Source organism: Rhinolophus hipposideros, assembly GCF_964194185.1.
Source record: "Rhinolophus hipposideros genome assembly, chromosome: 23".
In the NCBI taxonomy this organism is placed as follows: Eukaryota; Metazoa; Chordata; class Mammalia; order Chiroptera; family Rhinolophidae; genus Rhinolophus; species Rhinolophus hipposideros.
Window position 1 is genome coordinate 41,137,228 of NC_138069.1, and position 24,613 is coordinate 41,161,840.

Sequence of the window (24,613 nt, forward strand, 5' to 3'; positions counted from 1 at the left end):
TAAAATTACCATCTTGTCCTTTGTATATCTCTGAGTTTGCCATCTGTAAAGTATAAAACAAGGACACATACAGGCCCTGGAATAAAAATTGGAAGAGAAAATACAGTTTAAAATAAAAGGCTATTGAATAAGAAAACTGTCTTGTGAGAGTAATAGGCCAAATACAGAGCAGAAATTAGACTTCAAAAAAATTTGGGGACTATCTTTCAACTGTAATCATTTGGAGTTCTTTGTGTTAAAAAAGAAAACTTTTCAGAGAGGATATAGAGAATGATTTTTTAAACATTAATGAGGTAAAATGGATTTTTCACAAATATTGCAGACTTCTTAAAAAATTTGAATAGTAAGAAGCAGTTTTAGAAATATTCATTCTGCTTTTTAAATTTTGCTTTTATACAAATAATGTGTGCCTGGTAGAAAAACAAAGGGAAAGGGGAAAAAAAAGAATACTTTGTTATTTATCATTTTTATAAACGGCAGTGGTGCAAGAGCCCCTTTTCCCAGATGTTGCAGAACTGCAAAGGGGCAGGACGTGTAGGAGGAAGGGCCCTTGGATGCGGGGCGGCCCGGCTGCTCCTCGTGCTGCTGCTCCTGCGCTCTCGAGGTGTGCTTCCCAGCATTGCCGTGGCGAGCAGACCTGGCCAGGACCACTCCAAACCTTCAGCCAAATCCTTCAGGCAGTCCAGGGAAGCACACTGTGCATCGGAGTCATAATTTTTTTTCTTTGTTTGGAAGCTGACATCGCTTTTAGAACAACGCGTTCCATTCGCCTTCCCGAAGCGCCGCTCCCGTTGTGTAGCCCTCCTGCTCTAGGCCTCTGCACAGGCTCCAGCCCGTCCCTGCTGGTCGAGCACCGCCCTGGGCAGGGCGCCACAGCCAAGGGCAAGCGTCCCTCTGGGACTCTCAAGTCCTAGACTTGAAATGTAAGAAGCTGCAGGGCCACAGCTGTGTAGTTTGTACTGCTTTGGTTCTGCCCCCCGGTCTTCCCTCTGTTGAGATGCGTCCTGCCTGGAGCCTTCTCTGATGCTCCTCGCTGAGAAGGCCGCTCGGGTGGCCTGCAGTCTTCCTGGGTCTCTGGGACCACAGCACGTCACACACCTGTGCACCAGGCCTGCCTTGTACTGACCCTGGTTGTGTCAGCCTGTTCAGCTTTTCGAGACCAGTGCTGTTACTCAGCTTCCTGTTCTTTGCTGTGCCACACAGTAGCCAGCACATTGTGGGTGCTCAGAAATGTTTATTCTCGGTAGTAATTCCTAATCACGGTACGAAGTCATTCTTTTTAATGTGTCCTAAACATGTCTCGTCCACATGTCAGACACTGTCCCCGTTCCTGGCACTTGTGAATTTATGAACAAACCCGTTTCGGCCCTGTCCACAAGCGCTGTGGTTTTGGGGGCGTGCACCCTACCCTTTCTTAGCCGTCTCTGTCCTGGGGCACACGCTGGCGCCTTCAGAGGGAATGGTGGCATGTGTCCCTGCAATGCTAGCTGTGACGGGCAGCTCCTTTTCCTCTCCCCACACAGAGAGATGTTCTTTACCACCATGGAGAGCCACCTCCTGCGCTGCAAAGTTCTGGAGATCATATTCCTCCACAGCTGCGAGACGCCTACGCGCCTGCCCTTATCTCTGGCCCAGACCCTCTATTTTCTGAACAATTCCACGTCCCTGCTCAAGTGTCAGGTACGTGTCTCCCTGTCTCGAACCTTTCCCCTAATGCTTGCGCGTAACGTAAAAGTACAAAACGACATGAAAACTACAAAACCTTTAGGCGAGGAGGCCATTTATTACTGAGTGCTCTCACTGTCTCCGCAGTCAGATAAAACCCAGTGGCAGACGTGGGATGAGCTGGTTGAGCACCTGCAGTTTCTGTTATCCAGTTATCAGCATGTTTTAAGAGGTAAGGAGCCTTTGTTCACAGAGATGGTGTGGGAGGCTGCTGGTGGACGTTATTATGCATGAACGGTGCACAGGGGATTCTCACTTGTCAGCTCACGAAAAGCATTGTTCCTTGGTTGTACCTATAAAGAACCAGGAGTGACATAGCTAGAAAGAAGAAGTCACACATTTCTGTTATGGCAGATGATACGCTGGTCCTCACAGTGTATCGTGCTGTGTAGATCAGCACGAGTCATCATCACTGGGAAGCGTTCAGTGACAACCGGATGAGCCCTGCCTGGCATCTTATCCGGGCCCATCGCTGCAGTGTCTTTGGTGGGTCGACTGCTGCTGACGGGACACTGCCAACACCAGTTTGCCAACAGGATGACGCAAACACAGAGCAGATCAGTGGCAGGTGGACGTGTACCTCTTACAGAAGATGCGCGACGCCCTGCAGTCTGTCAGCTCGGCTCTGCTGAGACCACAGCGAAGCCAGCGGGCAGTAGGGTCTGGAAGAGTCAGGCCGATTCACACTCAGGAAAGGAATACCGAGCAGGACAGTGGTGCAATAGCCGCTTCAAGGGCGGAGGATTTATTGGTCCAGGATTAATGAGGCTCTTGGGAAGCTGATGCAATTATTAGTTACGAAAGGAGAAACTAACTTTAGAGGGAAGAAAACTTCCTCTTGAGTGAGGCCCTGAGAAGGGCACCTCGTCACTTCCGTAGAGTTTTTACCAGAAATCCATGACCTAAATCTAATCGCAGGAAGATCAGACAAACCCATCTGGAGGGACCTTTCACAGAATAACTGGCCTGTACTCTTCAAAAGTACCAATTTCTTAGAAACAAAAGAGGACAGAGGAACTGTTCCCCATTTTAAAAAGACAAAAACAAAAGCACATGAATACTAAATGAAAAACATGACCCTATATGGGATCCTGAATGGGAAAAAAGCTACGAAGTACATTATTGGGAAAATTGGTGAAATTTAAATAGATTAGATAATAAAACTGTATTACTATTAAATTTCCTATTTTTGATAATTATCCTGGCTTATGAACATAAATGTTCTTGATCTTAGGAAATCCACACGGAAGTACTGAGGGATAGCGGGGTGCAGTGTCTGCAACTTCTTCTCAAACAAAGAGAGAAAGTGCGGACACAGCATTTACCTGGCGTGAGCACGCTGAGATGGATTTTAGCTCAGTAATGGCACTTGGGAAGGTCACACAGCCCTTACACCCTCTCGGGCCTACAACTGAGACAGCTGTTGTAAGGACATTTAAAAAAAAACACCCACTAGATTTAAGACAATGTCACGGCTTAAATCCCAACTTCAGCACTTAACTCTGTGTTGGGCAGCTAACTCTGTCCCTAGACCTTAGTTTCTTCCTTCTGTTGAATGGGGACGGTCATATTTAACCTGCCAAGGCTGGCTGCAAAGGGTGTGAGAAAAAAGTAGTCAGCGTTCATTCAATGCGAGTGAATCTCAGTGGGCCTGTCTGCCGAGCCAGGAGCGGGCCATGACGGTCTTCCCTGTTTCAGGCTCTTGTAACTAAAACTGAACAGAGTGCATCGTCAAGGCCACAATTATGTGGTTGTACTGTTTGTGCATTTTTAGCACGCTCACAGAATGGTACATACACGTCTTAGAACAAAGCCCCAAAGGCAAATTCCACGTGTCCTTAGCCTCACTGAGGCTTATGTAATCGTTCCTTTTGGATCTGTAGCACAAAGTTGAATATTAAAGCAGCTTGTTTTTAAAGTTCACCTTTAACACTTGTTCATTTCTGTTTTGCTTCCCAAGGAATACACCTGGGTCATGGGCAGTAGTGACCTAACATGGGGTCTGGTTTTGTTACAGAATATTCTTATGCTTCGAATAAGGGTGAAGAAGGCCTCAGACCAGTACATTGAATAAATGGGCTGTGTTCCAATACTGTTTTATCCTTGACATCCTTTCCAGTTGCTTTGGAGACCAAGAGTTAAAAGGAGAAAAAATATTTGGAGCCAGTAGTTTGAAAAGTGTCCTACAGAGAACACAGTGGAATGATACCCTGAAATGGTCAGTGGGCATTTTACTGTGAGGGCTCCTTAGTCATCTGCCTTTTCAAATGGTCTAAGGACGCTGTTTGGGGCATTCAGAGGTCAGCCTGAGTTGTCCAGCTCCATGGGTGGGAGAAGAAGTTTGGGGAGAAGGGAAGAAAGGGGGAGAGGAAGGAAGACTAGGTAAATTCACATACACTGGCTTATAGCATCCGATGACCTTGTGAATGTGAGTGCCATCTCCTTTTACAGATGGGAAAACAAAGGTCGAGAAAAAAGGAAACGCAGAGCTATAATTCAAACTTAGGTCTGTTGCCAAAGTCTGTGTGCAATTAAAACACACTAGAAGGAATTACTTTTCTAGGAAATCACTGAGTGAGATCAGAAGGTGAGATTCTAAGGAATTTCCATTTTCCAAACTCTCTATACGTGGTTAAATTACTTTTGTACGGACGCTTGACCTCGGGGAGAAGTCGATCCTGAGCCTCCACCTTTCCACAGAGGGCAGAGCAGTCCCACCGAGATGCAGATACTGGGTTGTACACTGAGCTCACATCCTCTGGCTAACAGTCATCCGCACACCCGTTTCATAGCCGTGCAACTCAAGTTGGAGCCTCAGCAAAATTACATGTTTGCCATGTGCCATGAGTTTTCCTGATGCTTGTGAATAGCTAGAGCTTCATACTTTCAAACTATGAATTCTAGGAATTTAAACATACACTTTTTAAAGGAACAAAAGGCACGCCTTACCTGAACCCCACTGTGCATACAGCTCAGACAGGGGAGCCCACAGAAGTCCTACACTAGTTTTTCCGAGGAGTCACACACAGCCTTCCTGCAAAGAGCCCTGTCCACAAAGAGGAGAAAAAAGCAGGTGCTCGCGAGATCAGTTCACTTCGTACATTTATCCAGGCAACAAATATTTACCGAATGCCTTCCCTGGGCCTGGCTCATTGAGAAAACGTCAGTGAGTAAGACCAACTTGGCCCCTGCCCTCACAGAGCTTCTCGTCTAGTAGAGATTGACACTAAACAAATAATCCCACAAGTAACACAACTGTTAAAATAAATGCTGTGAAGGAAAGTACAAGTGCACAAAATAGGAGGACCTGCTCCTCTACTGCTGGAGGGACCCGGGAAGGCTCTGAAAGGGACACTTCAGCTGAGATATGAAGTACTGGGGTTAGGCAGGCAAATAGGGAGGGCAGTGTTTTCAAGAAAAACACAGCAGGTCCAAGGGCCTTGAGGCAGGAAGTTGCTTAGCAAGTCCAAGGAGCATAGAATAAGCCAGTAGGATCGGGATGTACTGAGCAAGAGAACACATGAAGACGAGATGGAAGAGTGCCAAGGCTAGGACGCGAAGGCCTCTGGGCCAGGTTAAGGAATTTCAACTTGATTCCAAGAGTGAAGAGAAACCATCCAAGTGGTTTAGAGTCAGGTTGCTCTCTCTGATATGTGGTGAATGGTTTGAGGGAGGTCCAGAGAGGTCGGGGAAGGGTACTGGTGCCAAGGGGGTGGGTTGTGCAGTGGGGAGGGACAGTGCACACTGTCAAGGTCAGTGTGAGGACATGGGTGATGGAGGCCGAAGGATGACACCCAGGGTTCTGCCAAACTGAGACGCAGATAAATGGAGGAAAAGGTCTGCAGGGAAGATAAAGGGCTCGGTGTGACTTAGGGTGGAGATTCCTACGGTGATGGTGATGATGATACAGTGGTAACAACTAACCCTGGTATTGATCCAGGAACTACAGCCAAAATCTCTTGAGCCAGGCATTGTGCTCAACCCTTTTGATCAATCACCTCAGTTACCACCACCACCTCTGCTGTAAGAATTCTTGTCCCTACTGAAGCATCTTGCCTGCCAGCTGGACCAGGTGTCTCAAGTTCACTGGCCAAGACTTCCTCCCCCTTGGACAGTGCTTTGATGGGCAGTGCTGACATTTGTTTCTTTGAATTTCCTGTATTCTTTTACTTTTTTAAGGAGGGCGCAGCTCAAAGTGGCCCATGGGGGGGTGGAACCAGCAATCTTGGTGTTAGTAGCAACGTGCTCTGACTAACTGAGCTAACCGGCCGCCCTCCTGTGTGTTTTTAATAAACTGCAAGTTTTTCTTGCCCCCACCCCGCCTTTCCTATCCCACTATTCAGCCAATTCCATTTTTTCAAAATCATTTGTATATCTTTCAGAGTAGCACATGCCTTGTTTAAGAAAATCAAATTCTACTAACAGGGTTTTGTCCCTGTGACCATTCTCCACTGGTGGCAGAGTGAACTAGAAGCCCTTTCCCGAAACACCGGAGAGCCTTCCCTCTGATCTGTGGCCTAGCCTCCCCTTCCCTCTCACTTGCTGTTCTCCCTGCCTGACTGCTTCTCCCCAAAGCTTTGTACGGCTGCCTTTCTCATCCTGCCCGACTCAGCCATGAGGCCCTTCCTGACTGAGAACATTTGGGGGATGAGGCTGCTTCCCTCATCCCCTCAATGTTACTGTTACCACAGCATCTAATTTCTTTGATTGCACTCACCACATCTATAATGGTTGTTGCCTTGTTTCCTGTCCAGCTTCCTGTGATGAGAATGTCAGTTCATAAGGGCTGGGCCCGTCTCTGATTCCACTGTATGCCGAGTCTAGTCAGTGCCAGATACATAGTAGGTGCTCACTGTCAATGTTTGTTGATTGAATGTTGAAAGGGCCCTGTAATGGCATCTCAAGGCAGCTTTGCTTCCTGTGTTTCCAGACTTTTTGGACACTCTGTAGTGTATTTATTGTACTTCTTTTCAGATTAGAGTTAGACCGATTGCTATGAATTTAGAGGGAGTTTACCTGAAAAGCTATCTAAAGGTTGAGGAAAAACACATTGAGCAGATTATTTGAAAATGTAACCGAATACACTGCTTAAAAATAAGTTTATTCTGTTTCGCAAATTTTGGACACTGTATAGTTCAGTCGTAATGACCCACTAACGAAGCGCCATTAAATGAGGACACTGAGAAATGGTCTATGTGCAGTCCCTTGGGAGTCATCCCGTCCTCAGGGCTCTCCTCTATCCATTTATTTCTTATATGTGACCTCGTGCTCCTTTGCCTCAACTCCACACACTTCCAGAACCTTACGAGGGCTGGTCTCTAGATTTGGGATGTCGTCAGACCCTTATAACTTTGTACTTTCCCCCAATATTTACAGTTTTGGACCGACATAAAAGTTGAAAGAGTAGTACAATGAACCCCATGTACCTTTTGTGTTGACTTACTAGCTGTTAACATTTTGCCCATTTGGTCTATCTCTGATCCATCTGTATACTTTTCTTACGACCCCCCTTTACTTTCTGAACCAGTTGAGAGTGCACTGTGCTATCACAGTCTTTCGTGCTTAAATACTTCAGCCTGAGAACAAGGATATTCTACTACATACCACTGTCCATTATCACACTCAAAACGTTTTTCCTTTATTATCTCATACGGCCCAATCCTTTCTACCTGGCTGGTTGTTTTGAACCAGGATTCAGTCAATTATCATGCATTGTACTTGGTTGTCAACTCTTTGGTCTCCTTTGATCTAACACAGCAGCTCCCAGCCTTTACTTGTCATTCATAACACAGACATTTTTGAAGAGTCCAGGGCAGTTATGTCACAAGATGTCCATAATTGGGGTTGTCTATTTCCTCGTGATCAGATTCATGTTAAATCCTATCGGCAAGGCCACTGAGTAGATGAAGATGTACCCTCCTTCCACAGTGTATGACGTCCCATTACTGGTGATGTTGTTTGACCACTTGGCTAAGGTCGTATCGATCAGATTTCTCCATCGTTCTTTGTTATTATACTGTGTTTACCCAAAAATAAGACCTAGCATGATTTTACAGGATGACATCCCCTGAACATAAGCCCGAATGCATCTTTTGGAGCAAAAATTAATATAAGACCCGGTCTTATTTTCAGGGGAACACACTAAGTAATCCAGAGGGTAGAACTTCTGAGACTGAGTATCTTGTTCAAGGAGTATCTTGTTTCACTCAATGGTTTTAACATCCAGTGGTGGTTCTCATCTGAATTAATCATTATAGTAGACTGAAAAGTGGTTACTTTCTAGTTATACATTCCTTCTACATTTCTTAACGGGTCTTCTTCTGGAAAAAAGGACCTTTCCCTTCTTCCTCCTTTTTTCTTTTTTTAACTATGAACTTGAGACTTTTTAAAATTCAGTGTGTTATAATCCATCTTTGTCATTTTTATGATCACAATGTCCAAAATGTAGCCAACAGGAGCCCCTTTCAAACTGGCTTCTTTGTCCTTTTGACACGTCCCCATCAGTTTTTAAGCATTCCTTTACTTCTCTGTAAAGACGTCCTTGGTTCACCTTGTAATTTCCTTGCGATGGTCCTAGAATCAGCCTTTACTCCAAAACAGATTCTGCTTTCTTAGTGGGGAGTGGGGAACAGTATTAGAAACCCAAGTCTGGGGGCTAAGTATGCTGGTTGCTACTGGAGTGTCTGCTTCTAGGCCCCTTCTGACAACAGAGCTAGTAACATCTAATTAAAAACAAAATACAAGTTCATACTGAGGCTTCAGTTTCCACTCCCACAGAATTCTCCCTCTCCTCCTAGTCCCATAATGAGATCCCTTGTTCTGAACAACAAATATATTTACTCATTTGGTCTCTCCGACAATACATACAAAATGGTTCCTTTTAAACAGAATTACTACACCAAAACCAATGAACTTAGTAAGTAAAAGGTCAATACTTCTTTGTAATTCTTTCACACTTAGGAACTCTCCCTGAAGGTATTCAAAATTCACCTGAATATTTTTCAAGTAGTTATATTAATTTTAAATAGTTTCATTGTTTAATATAGATTCATTAACTCAACAAAGGGAAAAAACAAATGGAATATGATTTTTTAACATGAAGAACTTGAGGGCCAGAGAGAACCAAGAACAAAAAGACCTTTTGGAAGTGGAGTTACCACAGGCCTCGCGTGGCCGTTGACTTGTATCCCAGTAACTAGTCAACAAGCCTTTGCCCAGAGCCTACCTCCTAAAGCAGGACTTGGTCGTGAGTCATAAAGGAACAAGAAGCAGTTCAGGACAGCCCCACTAACCCTTTCCCTCCTGCAGAGCACTTACGGAGCTCGGTGATCGATCGCAAAGACTTGATCATCAAAAGGATTAAGCCCAAGCCCCAGCAAGGCGACGACATCACCGTAGTGGACGTGGAGAAGCAGATCGAGGCCTTCCGCAGCCGCCTGGTCCAGATGCTGGGGGAGCCGCTCGTCCCCCAGCTCCAAGACAAAGTGCACTTGCTCAAGCTCCTGCTCTTCTACGCTGCGGGCTTGAACCCCGACGCAGAGCCGCCCCCCGGAGAACTGGAGCAGCCCCTGAGGTCCTTCTACGCACTGAACACCAAGAATGCCTCCTGAACGCTATCTGCAACTACCTGCAAGTCCTAAAAGCATAAAAAGGAGTTAGAGATCCTCTAGGACCAAACCTAGCTTATGTATCTGTAGATTCTCACTTTCTCTTTAGTAAACATCTTTCTTTTTATAATCCTATCCTAGCCCATTCTCAAATATGGCTTAAGGATACAAGGTGTATACATTTTTTAAATAAATTATTTATCTATACTTTTTTTGAAACAGGTACTACTATGTGTGCTTATGTTTAACATTTCCATTCAAGATGTGAAAAAAGAATCCCTCTGCGGAACACATTCTAGATGTCAATGTTGTTACTCAAGGTACTGATGACCTGTTTCAAAAGAGAAAGATGTATTCATTTCTCCCTAATTGAACATAAACATCAATATTAGACCTGTTAATATTGCCTATGAACTTGACTTTGTGGCCAGTGTATTAAGATTTAATGTAATGGGGGTGGGGTGGGGGCGGGTTAGAAACAAAAGGATGAGTACATTACAAAAATATGATGTTAAAAGGATATAATAAAAAGGCAATGGTTTTTCAAAACACCAAGTTTCCCATGCTTAGGCTCCATGACTGAGTAGCAGAATAGAATAACTACTCTTAACAGGACAAAGAAAACAGCCACCCACATTTGAGAAAGTGGTATGGATTTTTATTGTCAAAAAAAATAAGAGATACCAGCATCACAGAAGACAAATAAATTAATTATTCTGATCCTTGGAGGCTGCAGGCCTCCCTATGGAAAGGCCAGCTCCACTATGCAGACACGATCCTGTCCAAAGCGCAAAGTACTCGAGGCTATTCATGACAATGACTGAGCACGTCCACAGGGAGGAGAGGACAGGTGCGTCCCCCGGTGCCTTTCCTCCGGAAGCTGTGTGTGTATACAGGTGTGAGTGAGGCTCATTTGGGGGCAAAGATTGCATGTAGAAGTTTTCTCCTCCTCCCACCTCTCAGGCCCAAACAAGGAAATCAGAACGAGTGACACAGGCTTCACTCACACGAACCTCTAGACAATCACTAGCGTCGTTCCCACCTTCTGTGGAAAAGAGCTTAACATCCATTTATGAAGACCAAACCAGCAGGCTGAATCTTCTGCCTTAGAAAGTTTTCAACCAAACTGGAGTTAAATTAACCTCACTTCAAAAGTGCAACACAGGATACCAGGGCTTGTTTGTTCTGACCCGTGACTGCGCCCGCCGCAGGCCACAAGGCAGTACCAGGAGGCAGGAAAGTGGCTCCCTGCCAAGTCTGGCTTTGAACTGTGCCCAGGTGGCAAACAGGTCGCAGGTCCCCGTAACTGACAAGGCTGGCGCACAAGCACAGCCCTGTCAAGAGGGCCGAGGATGGCCAGGCCAGTGAGCTTCTCTGTCCGTGACCTGTGCGTGCTCACACTGAGATGGTGAAGGAATCACGTGGTCTCGGCTGGGAACAACACAAACATTAGTTACCTAGTTAGCCGTGATCACAGACCTGGTCTAGGCTAAATGACACCGAAATAGTAATGAGGCCCCTACGTCACTGCTGCGATTATTGAGTCTAACTTTAAATTAAAGCAATACACAATGGCTTCTTCCACAAGGACAAGCTGTGTACTAATGTTTCTCAAAAACCAATTATGTCTCCATCTCTAGCCTCGGATTAAGAGGTTTTGAAAAAAAACAAAACAAAAAGAAAACCAAAACCTTTCCTATGTCAGAGCCAAGGTGAAAGGGAAGCGGGTGCAAGACAGCCACTGATCCAGAGTCCCTGGAAGAGAAAGCTCTAGAAGCCGGTGGGTGTGAGCACATTCAAGTCACGGGGTTTGAGATTATGGGTCCGTGGCGGTTGTTTCTTCCCTTCAATCACTGGGAGGTCCATCTTGGGTGGCTGGAAGGTTGATGGACCTTCGGCCATTCGGGTGGCCTGTGCACGGATCAGTTCCATTGGAGAAGGCTTCTGGGCTCCTTTGTAGGCCTGGGTGGCAAAACCTCCTACAGAAGCAAACCAGAGCAAACGGTTTCAAAATCAGTAGGCAGCTCCCGAGACACACAGTGAAACGCCTATCACACGATTTTCTCTTCTAAAGGAGCTGCCTTACCTGAATCAGACTTCTGCAGGGTTCTTGGTCCAAAGAGGCTCCATTTATCTGCTGAGTTTCTGTCTTTATCTCCGCTTCCAGAATCCATGGTGCTAAAATGAGGGCCAGGTAAGGCTGTGGACGAGCCAGAAGAGAACCAGCCTCTGGAAGAGAAACAATAAAACATATCCTAATATAGCCTCTTCCTACACCTCTAGAAGTGTCTCATGCCAAAAGATGAGAAACTGTCACCTCCCCCTTCTTGCTCTGACACCACAGGCGTAAGCCCCAATTTCGTACGCAGCACTAGCCTTCTGTCAGCACATTGCGCGGAAGGGTCACAGCGAGGGCTCACCTGGGCTTCTGCTTAGGGGAAGAGTGGGGGCTGCTGCTCGGCGTGGACTGGGCTGAGGCCGACGGCTTCTCCTCTCTAGTTATCTCTCCAGTCTGTAGTTTCAGTGTCTGTTCAGATGGGTAAGAGAGACTTTTTAGAACTCCAAGACCATGCACAACAGCTAGGTTTGGGTATAAACAACCTGCTTCACACCAACTTCGGGCAAAAGGAAAACATTAACAGGTGGAATAATTTTGGACTATACAACAGATATTCCTTTGATTCTGCCATACTAGAAAGAATTCCATCTTTCAAAAAAAAGTATTCATTCTACAATATTCCTCAAACATCTCTATACTAAAATACCACACTAGAGATTTTAACTTTCCTGTATTTGCTCGTCAAGGAAGTGGAAGAGCCAGAACTCAAGCTGCAGCCCTTCTGGGTCTTTTAAGTCGGGCCTGGAACTCTTCCCTCGCTGCCTCTCCTGCCACTGCCAATCTCTCGAAGCCAAGACACCAGCTACAAGAGTCCTCTGCGGAGCCTGCCCATTCTCTCCCTTTTCCGGCCCGTAACCCGTCACTTTGGGTTCCCTCCGCCATGTAAACCCACCTCTAACGTACAGACTAGCAGTCTGCTGGGGAGAGACAAATCTATCTCCCAGTTCTCGATCGAGGCTCCCCCAGTGCCTCCATGCTCCGTGTCTAGTCTGCCAACGCTCAGCTCAAGCCACGCTCCAAACAAATGACCATGACTGAATTTTCTCAAACACTGGACATGTCAATTTATGTAAGCCGGAATTTCTGCCATCTACTTGTGCTACTCCTGTGGCCAAGACGCAGGCACAGGGCCAAAGTTAGTTCTACCATTATACAGGGTGAACTGCTCGACTGGAATTCTGATTGACACTTAGCCTGGAAAGTTCTCAGGGTCAGAGAGCAACAGTGGGAGCATCTCTGGGAGCATTTGTCTTGTCTGAGAGCTTAAACACCACCAACCCAACTCTGATGCCCCACAGCAGTGGTTTTTAAACTCAGCTTCCGGCGAAAGTCACCTGTAACGCTCATTACAGAACACAACAGTCCACAATGTCGTATATCCCTACCCACAGGCCACCAGACCCCCCTTATCCCTCCTCCAATGTATCATCTATCGTGATCCTTTGAACCCCTTCAGGAGTCACGTTCTCAGACAGCTTTGGAATACAGAGGGGCAAAAACAACAGGAAAAAGGGCCCCAGGAGACTTGAGTTCAGGCGCTATGACTGGTTCAATACGTGACCTTGGTCCTCAGTCTTCATTTATGAAACGCGGAGAACAGTTTCTACGTCAGATTAATACAAAGACTAAGTGAATGTGAGTGATTCCTAAATCAAAAAGCACTATTAAGTATAAAGTGGTCGTCCCTGAAATGAAGTCATTTGGAATTATTTTATTCATATTGCTATGTGGTCATCATTAACCTTAACAAAAATTCTTCATTTACTCCAATTTTAGAAGTAAAAGAGCTAAAAACATTGCAATTCTACATTTGCTTTTAATTTTTAAAAAATTAAACGTAGAGCATGACACTCCTTTCCAGCTAAAGTGTCACCTCTGTTGAGATGCCCATTTCTCCTCCCCTCCCCCACCCGACGATCCCTCTGTACGCGAAGCGATTGATCCACACCAGCTTTACTGTGCGTGATGTGCTCACACGTCACGTGCACGAGTGCAGGGGCACATCTCATCCTCCTGACCAGACACCCCTCTGCATAGACGGAGAGGCAGAACCGGCAGGCCTGAGAGCTCCAGGGCTCCGAGCCAGGAAGGACCCCACAGGTGGGGCTGAAGCAGCTCTAAACCGCTTCCCAGATCTCGTCCCATCACTCTGCACAACCCCAACTAGCTGAGCTGGCAACTTCCAACCCACAGCCACCTCTCAGGCTGTGACTAATGAGGGTTTTGTGTTTTGAAAGCTCCTAGAGAAACAAGCTTACGTGGAGTGCTTCTGCTACTCGAAGGTACTTGGTCTCCTCGGTGGTGAGGCCCCTGTGGGGTGTGTAGCCGGAACCTCTCAGCCCTGCCTGCTGCTCAAAACGTTGAATGCTCTCCTGGGTCTGTCCTGGGAACAGAGGAGATGACGGTCATGCCCACCCCACTCTCATCACAAACATGAACGACGCAAATATCCGCTCTTCTCCCTGTAAGCCAGAGACCACACTGACCATCAAGGAGGAGGGTTCCCCCAGACCATCAGTAACCCTGAACCTCTAACCAGAAGGAAGCCTTCCCTCACACCAAGCTGAAAAACGGTCACTCTGAAGGGACACAGATGACCTCCAGGGACACTCCTGACCTGCCTCTAATTTGTACACTGTGACATTCTCTTTGTATTTGGAAATGCAACATGGAGAAGCCAGCTGACATTTAGAAACAGTCAAAATTCCACAAATACAGTTTCCTAAGAGAGATTCACCACCTTCATGACCCACCCAAAGACCATCACCAAAGAGAAACAGGCCACATTTTGGCTGGATGGCACCAAGGTACCAATCAGATCCGAACCACAGAGAACATGCCTTGACTAGGTCTACCACGCCAATGTTTCTCGCATGCGCAAATGCCGCTCAGGGTGCCTGGCACAGCAGACAGACAAGTCAGGGTCAGGGCAGTCTGACCCACTCATCTCATAATCAAATACTGTGGAATGACTGACAGCTGAATGTTTTGCTTAATCTGTACATGCTACCTACTACACCTCTATGTGGAGGACTGTGGCAGCTGTGGAGCAAAAGTCTAGATACCAGATGTCCTTTATGACATTCCCGCTGAAGGAACTATTTTATTTCCATCAAAAATAGAAGCACAGAAGGAAAAAAACGTAAATGTATAAAGGTGTTTTCCTGTCTTACCAAGCAGTCACCTGAAAATTTAAAAGGCAGGAAAGGACTTAATGCATCATAGCACACCAACGTTTTAAATGCAGCTATTTTTTAAAAAAATATCAGACTACAGCAACACCAAAAGTTCATGGCAGTATGAACTGAAAACAATGGCATGTCTACTGTATCTGCAATTACATATACACATGAGTGAAAGTGAAAAAGCCACGCATCTGAGTGACAGTGGTCCAGACAGTGGTACCATGGTTCTGGACCATTGGGACGCACTGTATTTGCAAAACCGAAGTTGTATCAAGCTAAAACAGTGAGAAAGCTTGCTTTCTAACACTGTCAGAACACATTCTCAAACTTGCAAAATACAAGCAGTAGTTGCTGACTCAAATGGTGCATTTACATGTGAATAAGAGAAAGGCCAAGAAGAATTTGGACTTCTGGTTCTTGGGTGAATGCTCCAGGAATTGCCCGACAAACACGCCCTCCCAGAGCAGATAACCAAGGGCTTCTAACTACAAAACTGAGCCACCAAGAAGCTGTGTGTGCCTGTCGCGGGCAGAGGCTGCTGCTGGCAAGCAGAGCTGCGTGTCTAATAACCGTTAACGTCCCACAGCAACCAAAGGGGACCTCCAGAGCGAAGGTGTTAAAAAAAAAAAAAAAAAGCTCTCTTTTTTCCGATCTCATTTGGACCACAAATTACACAAATCTGTAAGACTAAAGGCGCTTCAGGCACAGAACTTTCCTAAAGGTCCAAGAGGGGGAACAACTCTGAGCCATTTAAATGAAAACATAATAATAATAATGCAGGGCCGGTGGGGGATGCCTCCGAGTGTGGCTCCAGCCACTGAGCACAGAGCCATCGATCCCTCCCTCCAGCTGCCAGCCAGGCTCCCCATTTCACGAGGGGGCAGCAGTCTGAGTAACGTGCCCCAGGCCAGTGATGGATGCAGGGAATAGATCCCATCAGCAGACACCCGGGGTGCACCTAGGTCCACTGAGACGTCCTATGTTTGGCTTCAACACGTGACTGGCAGCCACGCTAACATCTGCCAGGAATTATCAGGACAGGCTACCAGGCAGGTGTCTTCACAGAACCCCTAACCTCTTCCCGTCCCTACTCCATCTAATTCTGAGGGTGCAGGGTGCTTACTTGTGATCAGAGAATTCATGATGACATGGGTAGCTTTAGCCTTCACCACAGGGACCTTGTCCGTACTGTCAGTGGCCGATGACAGGGTCATGGCCGGGGAGGAGACACTGGCCTCTCCTTCCTCCACCTGTTCAAGAGAGGCAAGGAGGCACTTGAGCAGAGCGGGGAGTTGCACATCCAACCTTCTCCTTGGGGGAAGAAGTCACTGAAATTTGTTTTTTTCTTTTAAAGAGGGCACAGCTCACAGTGGCTCATGTGGGGATTGAACCCGGAACCTTGTTAAGAGCACTGCGTTCTGACCTACTAAGCTAACCGACCACCCCCCACTGAAATACTTTTGATCTGATACGTAAGGAGCTATTTGAAAGGAGGGCTTTGTTGTCTCCATCCTATCAGATATGTATCATCACAACAACAGATATTACACGCAGTGTGAGTGTATAAAAGTGGGAAAGCCAGTCGTGAAGCTCTCAGGTCTCCCACCTCCCCAGCCCTGCTTTTCCGACAGACTACACGATGACCTATTCCTAAGCTCTGACCATGTCACAGGCAGGACGCTGGCTTTCACTTAACTGGCCACGGCATTTGCTAAGCAGCTCTCAGACACCAACCCCTGGAGGGCCTGGTAAACGGGTTACTGGGCCCAGCCCAGAGCTGATTCAGTAGGCCTGGGTGGGCTCAAGAATTTACGTTTCTAACAAATTCCCAGGTGATGCTGGTCCCCGAGACCACACTTTGAGAACCACGGCTCTAAAGGTTCCAGAATGGTCATTTAAAACGAATCAAAAGTCTACGTAGCTCCTAATCTGTAATGTGAGGGCTGAGAGCTCGCCACGTCCTATCACCCAAACCTCAGGACTAGCGAGACGAGAGAACTGGCTTTATTCTTTGTTCTCTGCTTCTCCAAAGGACTTGAGAGGAAAGATCGGTCAGAAAGGAGGGGGGCAGAAGTACTGAAATGTTTTATCCCTGTGACAAAACAGGATTTATACTTTTCAACTGTGACCTCACTCAGTAAAACTTCAGTCTCTGCTTCCTTACTCAGAAGAAGGCAGGCAGGGCAAATGAAAGAACACGTGATGAGTCAGGTTGAGATGTCCTTTGAGAGCAGTTGTTCCAAACCCGCAGCTTTCCCAACTGAGCACACCGCAAATGGGAAACCCACTCTGACTTGTGAAGGAAGCAGCAGGCTTTATGAATGGGACATGTGTGCCACCCTTCGAAGCATTGTCACAAGCCTCACTTCTGCTCCGGTCCCCAAGTCTGTTGCTTTCGCACAGCAGGCAGGCTGCCAGCAGGGTCCTTTTCTCCCAGTATTGCCAATCTTATCCTTATACAAAATGTTTGCTACTCAGCAATGGATTGGGTCAGATTTCGGTAGATAACGGACACAGGGAATTTTCCCCAGAGCCCTAAGGGATACTTTCGTAGAAAGGAGCTCCCTGTTCTGAGAGTGTAAGGGAAGGGGCTGTGGGAGGGCCCATTAGAAAGGAAGAATGAAATATAGCTCTACAGGTGAAATTTACGTTGGGAGCCAGGAGTCAATGTATCAGGCACATGCCTACTGCGTGTCAAATCTTTTAATCCTCTTTCATTTAATCCCCACAACACCGCCATGACAAAAGTATTCTCACCTCTCAGATGGAGACACTGTGGCTCAGGGGCGAAGCTGTGCGCCCAAGGTCACTGCTACTACACAGAGCACTAGGGGATTCACACCCAGCTTTGTTTAACTGTTCCCTGTGTACGTCCTATCCTGCCCGGAGCTGTCACGCAGCTCCAAGTTCAGTGAAACTGTAGCTGCAGGCTAAACGGCCTCATCTGAACTTGGCAGGCCTCGTTTATTCAGGCAGCTACCACCTTTCTTGCTTTCTTGCTGTTTGGAGAGTCAGGGGGGACAGAGACACAGTCCCTGCAGGCAGGAAGCACAAGCTTCAATAACACACCTGCAACGAGCACGTGAGAACCTATGAAGCCAAACTGCACAGAAGAGCAGGTGGAGGCCTAACGAGGGGTGTGGGTGTCTGTGAGTGGGACGGGCCAGAGGAAGGGGACCGCTCTTACAGAGAACGCCCGCAGGAAAGGCGTCTGTGGCAGGAGGAAGAGCATGACGAAAAGCACAGCGTGTTCAGGAAAGAGCCAGCCTTCCCCCAGCCACAAGGAACGTTAGTTTGGAACCAGCTTTATGCTGGGTCCTCTGCTCAATACTGCTGACGAAGTACAAAACTGGCAATGGCTCCTCCTCTCCAGAAGATAATGGAAAGTAACACAGGGCTCCTGACAGGGGCCTGCGGTGCAGGGAGAGCTCACAGGGAGCAGTGATAATCTTATGGGGAAGATGGAGGAAAAGCCTCTCAGGAGAGACGTTTGCTAAGACTTAAAGGGTACCGTTTGTCAGGCAGGTGTGGGGGAGGACAGGATGGGGACCGTAAATATTCCAGGCAATCGAGCAACTGAAGCAAAGACTTCGAGGCATCAAACACCCTATTACGTCAATAAATCTGAGCTCACTTGCAGGCTTGGATCAGTGGGGAAGCGGCAGACTACAGCTTGCATTTAACGCTGTGGGAAAGGGGACTGGGGGGCAGCGGGGGGTGGACAGAAGGATCTGGGGTAGAAGACATGGTCATTCTAGTTTGAATTAAAAAGAACAACAAAGACCCCCAACTCCAGCTGAGGCACAGAAAACACACACAGGGATCCGTGGCAGCCGAGTCTACGGGTGCCAGGAGGCACTGAGGCTTCCGGAGCTACGGGGGCACATGAGGGGCTGGGTTTGCCCGACACGGTCGGCAGGGTCAAGTACCTTGGCGAGGTGCTGATACTTGCGCTCTGGGATCACTGGCCTCCAGGGGACGTTGCCCACGTCCGACGGAGGAGGGGTCATGGGCGTGGGGTCCTCCAGGGCGTCATCATAGCTGAAAGCCCGACGGTACATCCCGATGGGCAGGGACATCGTGCCAAGATGCCCACTGGGCTCAAGAGCTAAGAACAGAGACACCTGTCAGGGTCGGTCAGCAACTGAGCGAACTAACAGAACAGCTTATTCTAGAACCGCGAATCCATTCAAGGAAAGGTAATCCGTCGCACGAACACCTTCCTGGATGCCTGACACTTACATTTTCCTCTTAATCCACTCGCAGCACTAATCCACTTGTGTAGATTAGGAAACCAAAGTTCAATTGCAATTTACCTCAGTAAGGTCACACAACTTCAAAGTGCAGTAAGGAATCAAAATCCAGTCCTGTCTGATTTGAAAGCGGGTGTTCCCTTATGTGACAGAATCTGCCCCCACGGCGACATCAATGCTCTCAACTCAGGCAAGACGGAGGTTGTGAAGTTCTTGCTCCCATTTTACAGATGAGGAAAACAGGATCTAAAGGTGAAGTGATCTGCTCAAGTTCATACAGAAAGCAGCCAGCTGGGGCTCGACTGCAAACCCTCTGCCTCCCTACCTCACCAAAGAAAACAAGAGCACGATTACGAGGAATAGTTAAAACGATATACTGTCCACATCACTTGTTTCGAGTGTTCTGTATGACTTAAACAGCAGAGCCAATTACCAGCACAGAAATTGTTGACGGCCCCTCCATAAAGCACTGTCAGCTTATTCTGCCATTCCTGTCCCTTGGAACTGACTGGCGGAATGCCCTGCCGTGAGGCAGGCACCCTACTTCAAGGGCACTCTCAGCTCAGCCAGACCAGGAAGCAAAGTTCATGTTGTTTGTTTGCTAATCCTTTCACAGCAGAAGCAAATGTCCTGATCCCGCCTTTGGCGTGACATTTGCCTGTTGCTAAAATTATACAGTCACTCTCCAAAACATCAACTTGTGTGGCAATAAGTCCAAAACCAGCAAAGGCACTTCATTTAAACAGCAAAGGGGACCAAGCAAGCTACCATTATTACTATTAATAACATTAATAATAATTGATAACAAATCCATAAAAACAGAAAGGGGATTAGTGGTTGCCCAGGGCTGGGGGCAGAGATGGGGGGATGGGGAGTGACTCCTGATAGGTATGAGCTTTTCTTTTCAGGGTGAGGAAGGTGTTATGGAATTAGACAGTGGTCATGATTGCACAACCTTGTGAATATACCAAAAAACACTAACTTATTCCTTTTAAATGGGTGAATTTGGTGGTATGTGCATTATCTCAAACCAAACACACAAGCAAATGATTACCAAGTACCCATACTTGCCAGGCACTTACACCCCTCATCTTACCAAGATCTCATTAAGCAGATATTCTTCCCATTTTCCAGCTCAGGAAATGGAGGCATAGATCTTGAGCAACACCCGGCTAGCCAGCCTGGGTGGGGCGTGAACACAGATCTAAGCCAGTGCTCACACTGCATGCAACAAGCCATGCTCCCCACACTACAAAGCATCAACATCACGACTGCAACCCTGGGGTTGGGGATGGTTACAGCAAGTTTATGGTAATCACAACAACAATGAAAGACAAACTGAAACGCAAGCTGATGAAGTCAGAGACTAGAGCGGAATCTATATTGGGAGACATGGGGGGGGGACGCCTTGTCACTGCACTTAATTTGGGAGCAATTTCAAAAACATCTTAAAAACTCCTCCCAATAGTCTTCCTAAAAATAAAATCAGCTAATATTTACTAGGAAATACATTCCTGCAAATAGAGATTCCAAAATTTTCTGGATAGTAAATATATATTTATACTTATTCATCACTAACTTTTAACTCACATTTTCACATATTTTATGTTTAATCTTCACAGCAGCCCTGAGAGACAGGCACTATCTATACTTCACTGGTAATCTAAAATTGAGTGATTCAGATTTTATTAAAAAATCACTCTCTTTCCTACTAAAACAGTCCAACAGGGGATCAATAACTTCCATAACCCAGAAATTATTGCTCATTAAATGTTGCTGTGAGCATTTTCATGATTCAGTTTTTGCCCAGACCCCTACCCCCATCCCCAAAAAAGGGGGTGAGTATAATCATTGTGGTACATAGTATAAGAACTACCCAACTTATTCTGAATTCTTAGTGGATGCCTTAGGAAAGTAACAAATTTGCCACACCCGAGTGGAATGACTGCTCTCCTTCCAGTTAGATTTTGAGTTCCTAACCTGGCTGGGTGGTTAATAAGATAATATTTAACTGATGCCAATCCATTAAATCAAAGTACTTCCCTGGTGGCAGAGAGTAACCATCAATATATGGTTCAGAAAAAGTGGTTTCTGTCTAGCTTAAAACGTTAAGCCCAAACATGACGTTACCAAAAAGAATTAAGTTTACCAGGCACTTCTGATTGTCTCGAAGCCATTGAAAGACTGGGATCCAGGTGCTTTTTCTATATAGATTTCAGAGCTGAGTCCCTGCCACCTAATAAAAATAACAAAAAGCATTTTCTTACAGTGAACACCAAAGAATAGTTCCAACACTGTTCTTTTGACAGGCACACAAAGTTTTATGGCTTATTTACAAGGTTGAAACACATGTAACAGCCAATGGGTGAGAAACATGCCAAGGGAGATTAAAAAAAAAAAAAAGGATAAAGTCAAAGGTGTCACCCCACCTGTGGCTGATCTTAATACCTATGATATGACAAAGGCACTACCCCTGGTGAAAAGATCACCTTACCGGAGTGAAATGATGCGATTATGCCCACAGGCAGGTATTAATGAGGAACATTGTGCAGCTGCTGCAAATTAGCGGAAGTTGTACGGAAGGAGTCCATCCATTCCAGAGGTTCTAAGAACAACAAACAACCAGCATTGAATGCTACAGCCCTTCAGAGTCCGCTGAACACCTTCCTGTACGTTCATGTATTCCCTTACAAGTCTTGCAAGAGGGATCATAAGTGTTTTATTTTTATTTTTTTAAGTAAGTTAGGGATCAGGGTCCAAATAACTTGCCCCACAGCAAGGGGCTAGGTACCACCGTGGGTAAATTCATTCTTTGTTGCTAACACTGACTAATATTGATGAGGGTTTTATACAATACTTATCTTGTGTTTTTAACCCTCGCGGCAACCCTGCAAAATAGGCATTATTTATCCCCAATTTAAGGAGAAGGCAACTAAAAATCAGGAGATAAGTGATTTGTCCAGGCTCACTGATAAGTGGGCCATCTGCAAGACAGACAGTTCACCCCCATTTTACAGGGAAGCTCAAATAAAGCCCTGAGAAAGCCGAGTTATATGCTTTTCCACTTGCTACACTGCCCCTCTCAGAGGGCAAACTAGTTTGTTCTTCATTAAAGAGCATCTGAGAAACCAAAGCCTGGCCATCCTCCAGGACCGGGGAGCACTCCGACGGGACGCATCCCCTTCCACCTCCACCTCCACCTCCACCTCCACCTCCACCTCCCATCCCCTCCCCTCCCCTCCCCCCGCAGAGCTCAAGCATCTCCCACCCGAGATACAGGGCAATGCCACCCAGAATTTGAAAAGGCCCAATCTGACCCAACCCCCCGTCCCACCGTAGGCGGCAGGTAAAGACAAGATGAGGGCCGGGGCCTGACGAAGGCAGCGGGCAAGGCAAGGAGCAGGCTTAGGAGCTGAGGGATTAGGCCAGAAGTGGGGCGGGGTGCGCCGGTCGGACGAAGTGGAGGCGAGGCCCCGTGCCGGGGCTGCGGGGACAACAGGAGCGAGGTGGCCCACTGGGGGACCCCAGGCGGCGGGGCGAGAAGCAGAGCGCGAGAAAGGCCCAGAGGCGGAGCCGGGATACGAGCCTGGGTACCGGGAGGAGGACGGGGGAGGGAGGGGAGACAGGGAGGGGAGAGGGGAGAGGGGGTGGGAAGGGGGGAGGGGGTAGAGGGGGTAGGAAGGGGGGAGGGGGGAGAGAGGAGACAGGGAGGGGAGAGGGGAGAGGGGGTAGGAAGGGGGGAGGGGGGAGAGAGGAGACAGGGAGGGGAGAGGGGAGAGGGGGTAGGAAGGGGGGAGGGGGGCGAGAGGGGCGAGAGGGGCGAGAGGGGCGAGGCCTCCGGCCACACCTGCGGGGGAGGGGCCAGGTGTGCGCCCCTCGGGGCGGGGGAGCGGAGGACGGAGCCCCGGGCCAGGCCCCGACCACCCGGTTACCTGTTTCGCCGCCGCGGAGCTCCCTGCAGCCCGAGCTCCGGCACTAAAGAGGCTCCGAGGGCCCACGCATCCCGAGAGGCTGTGGAGCAGTCGGGCCCCAAGCCATGGTGTGAGCGACGCTGCACCCGTAGCGACACGGAAGGCCTCGGGCACCCACAAGGAAGCGCAAGCTGCGGCGTTGCCGGCAGATTCCGTGATAAAGCCTCCCAATACCGCGTTACGTCACGCGATACTTGGCCCGGAAGGCACCCGGAGCATGATGGGAGTTGTAGTCCATGATCCGAAGGGCCCCACCAGTTTCTGGACACGTCAACTAGTCAGAGGTAAAATGAGCAGGGACCCTCTTACACGAAGGGCTGGGTCGGGCAGGGTTCACACAGGTAGCAGAACCAAAAAAAGGAGCAAACCTCATCCATCTGCTTCCCTAAGCAAGGTGGTCCGAATGTCATGTCCCTTTTACACTATGGAAAGTGATGCTGGAAGAGCTGACAGCTCAAAAGTCACATCCTGAAGGCAGACTTATTTTTTCCCTGTAGCGTTTACAAATATGATAAAGCAACAGAGTTGAGAAAGTAAAAGAAGTTCTTAAAAAATCTGCCAACGTGTCTACCCCTCCTCTCAAGCTTGCCATCAAAGTTCATCTCAGGAGAGCTAGGGGGTCGGGGGTCATCTCACACTTAGATTTCAGCATCTCACACTTTGCAGCTCTACTGGCAGGACGGAGACGCTTTCTTCAGGCCACTGTAAACTTGGGTGACGTGACCAGGCCACCACACTTGAGTGCACCATGAAGATTTTCTAAATTACGTAATTAGAAATGTATATGTAATTGTGCTTATGTATAGCACAGTTATAATGCAGTGTGATTCTTTGTGTGGATTAAAGGTATTACTTTGTTAATTTGGAACTTTTAAAATATTGTATACCATAATTTGTTACCCTCTGCGGAAGTAAAGCTGACACCTTGCCCTCCCCTCCTCCATTAGGAGGGCGCACATCATACCTCAGTCAGAAGGGGAGAAAACACTTTGCACCCTTATATAAAGCAGAAGACAGGATCACCTTGGTTCACTCTTATCCCCCCAATGAAGGAAAATTGAAGCCTTTCCCGGAAGTTACTGACTCCCTGACCAGAACAGCTTTATCCCTGACTTTTGCAGGACTGATATCTGAAGCTATGGCATTAGCAAGGCAGAGCAGCCATGTGAGAAAATTGCTGTAAAGGACAGACTAATTGAACACCTTTAACCTTCACAATCTTGTGGGGTTTTCCCCTTTAAATGGGTATTGTATTTTTTTATTGGGGAGTTTATTCATCTAAAGCCTGGACTCTCTTAGAAGCCTTCCCCCCAAGTAAACTAGTTTTCTAAATGGTTTGGTTGCATAGCTAAGGGTGATTCAGTCAGCTGCAATGGAATCCATGAGGCCCAAGAAGGGCACCTTCTGAGTTGAGTTCAGGCCGTCTGTCTCAGCTCCCGAGGTGACTCTCTTGTGGCAATGGAGGTCCCCTCCACTCCTTTTCTGTGCTCTTGTTCTGATGCTGGTTTTGGTCCTCAGCCAACTCTGCTTCTAGTCTGTGCACAACTCGCTTTACTCTCCCAAAGCAGCAGCTGCATTGGGAAGTTCTTTGAGGGCTGACTGCATGGTTCTTGTCTGGGGCCAGACAACAGTCAAGCCGTCCTGTGTGTGGCTGATCAGGAAATCTGGTTGCCTTTTTGTGCGTGATTACAACATACACGTACCAGGAAACCAGTTTTCTAAATGCTTTAGACTCTGACTTGTCTTTTTGCAC

At 47.3% G+C, this 24,613-nt stretch overlaps 2 protein-coding genes across 9 annotated transcripts in view; one reads left to right on the top strand and one right to left on the bottom strand.

The window, feature by feature from the left end:
- Nucleotides 1–9,885, top strand: part of SIMC1 (SUMO interacting motifs containing 1) — a 46,217-nt gene extending 36,332 nt beyond the window's left edge. Inside the window, exons 8-11 of one of the 4 annotated variants that reach the window (XR_013992338.1) lie at nucleotides 736–923; nucleotides 1,524–1,680; nucleotides 1,813–1,897; nucleotides 9,034–9,546. Coding sequence is in view for 3 of the 4 variants with exons in the window: in XM_081034837.1 (XP_080890963.1) it covers nucleotides 1,524–1,680; nucleotides 1,813–1,897; nucleotides 9,034–9,335 (544 nt within the window). In the remaining variant the exon portion in view is untranslated. Of the gene's footprint in view, nucleotides 1–735; nucleotides 924–1,523; nucleotides 1,681–1,812; nucleotides 1,898–2,117; nucleotides 3,814–9,033 lie in introns of those variants that run through there. The other 3 variants (XM_081034837.1, XM_081034839.1, XM_081034838.1) reach the window with 3 other exon arrangements.
- Nucleotides 9,886–9,974: 89 nt separating this feature from the next.
- Nucleotides 9,975–23,035, bottom strand: KIAA1191. Of its 5 annotated transcripts, XM_081034842.1 has the most exons (10): nucleotides 22,822–23,028; nucleotides 21,384–21,494; nucleotides 21,039–21,125; nucleotides 18,953–19,135; nucleotides 18,566–18,744; nucleotides 15,760–15,886; nucleotides 13,710–13,834; nucleotides 11,753–11,859; nucleotides 11,419–11,561; nucleotides 9,975–11,311 (listed from the first exon to the last, which is right to left on the bottom strand). In XM_081034842.1, exons 5-10 carry the CDS (start codon nucleotides 18,713–18,715, stop codon nucleotides 11,103–11,105), a joined length of 861 nt encoding a protein of 286 aa, XP_080890968.1. In that variant the 5' UTR covers nucleotides 18,716–18,744; nucleotides 18,953–19,135; nucleotides 21,039–21,125; nucleotides 21,384–21,494; nucleotides 22,822–23,028; the 3' UTR covers nucleotides 9,975–11,102. The 5 variants fall into 5 exon arrangements, with proteins under 5 accessions (XP_080890968.1, XP_080890966.1, XP_080890967.1 ...); XM_081034840.1 differs by lacking the exon at nucleotides 18,953–19,135 and having other exon boundaries at nucleotides 22,822–23,035; XM_081034841.1 differs by lacking the exons at nucleotides 18,953–19,135; nucleotides 21,039–21,125.
- Nucleotides 23,036–24,613: the final 1,578 nt, after the last annotated feature.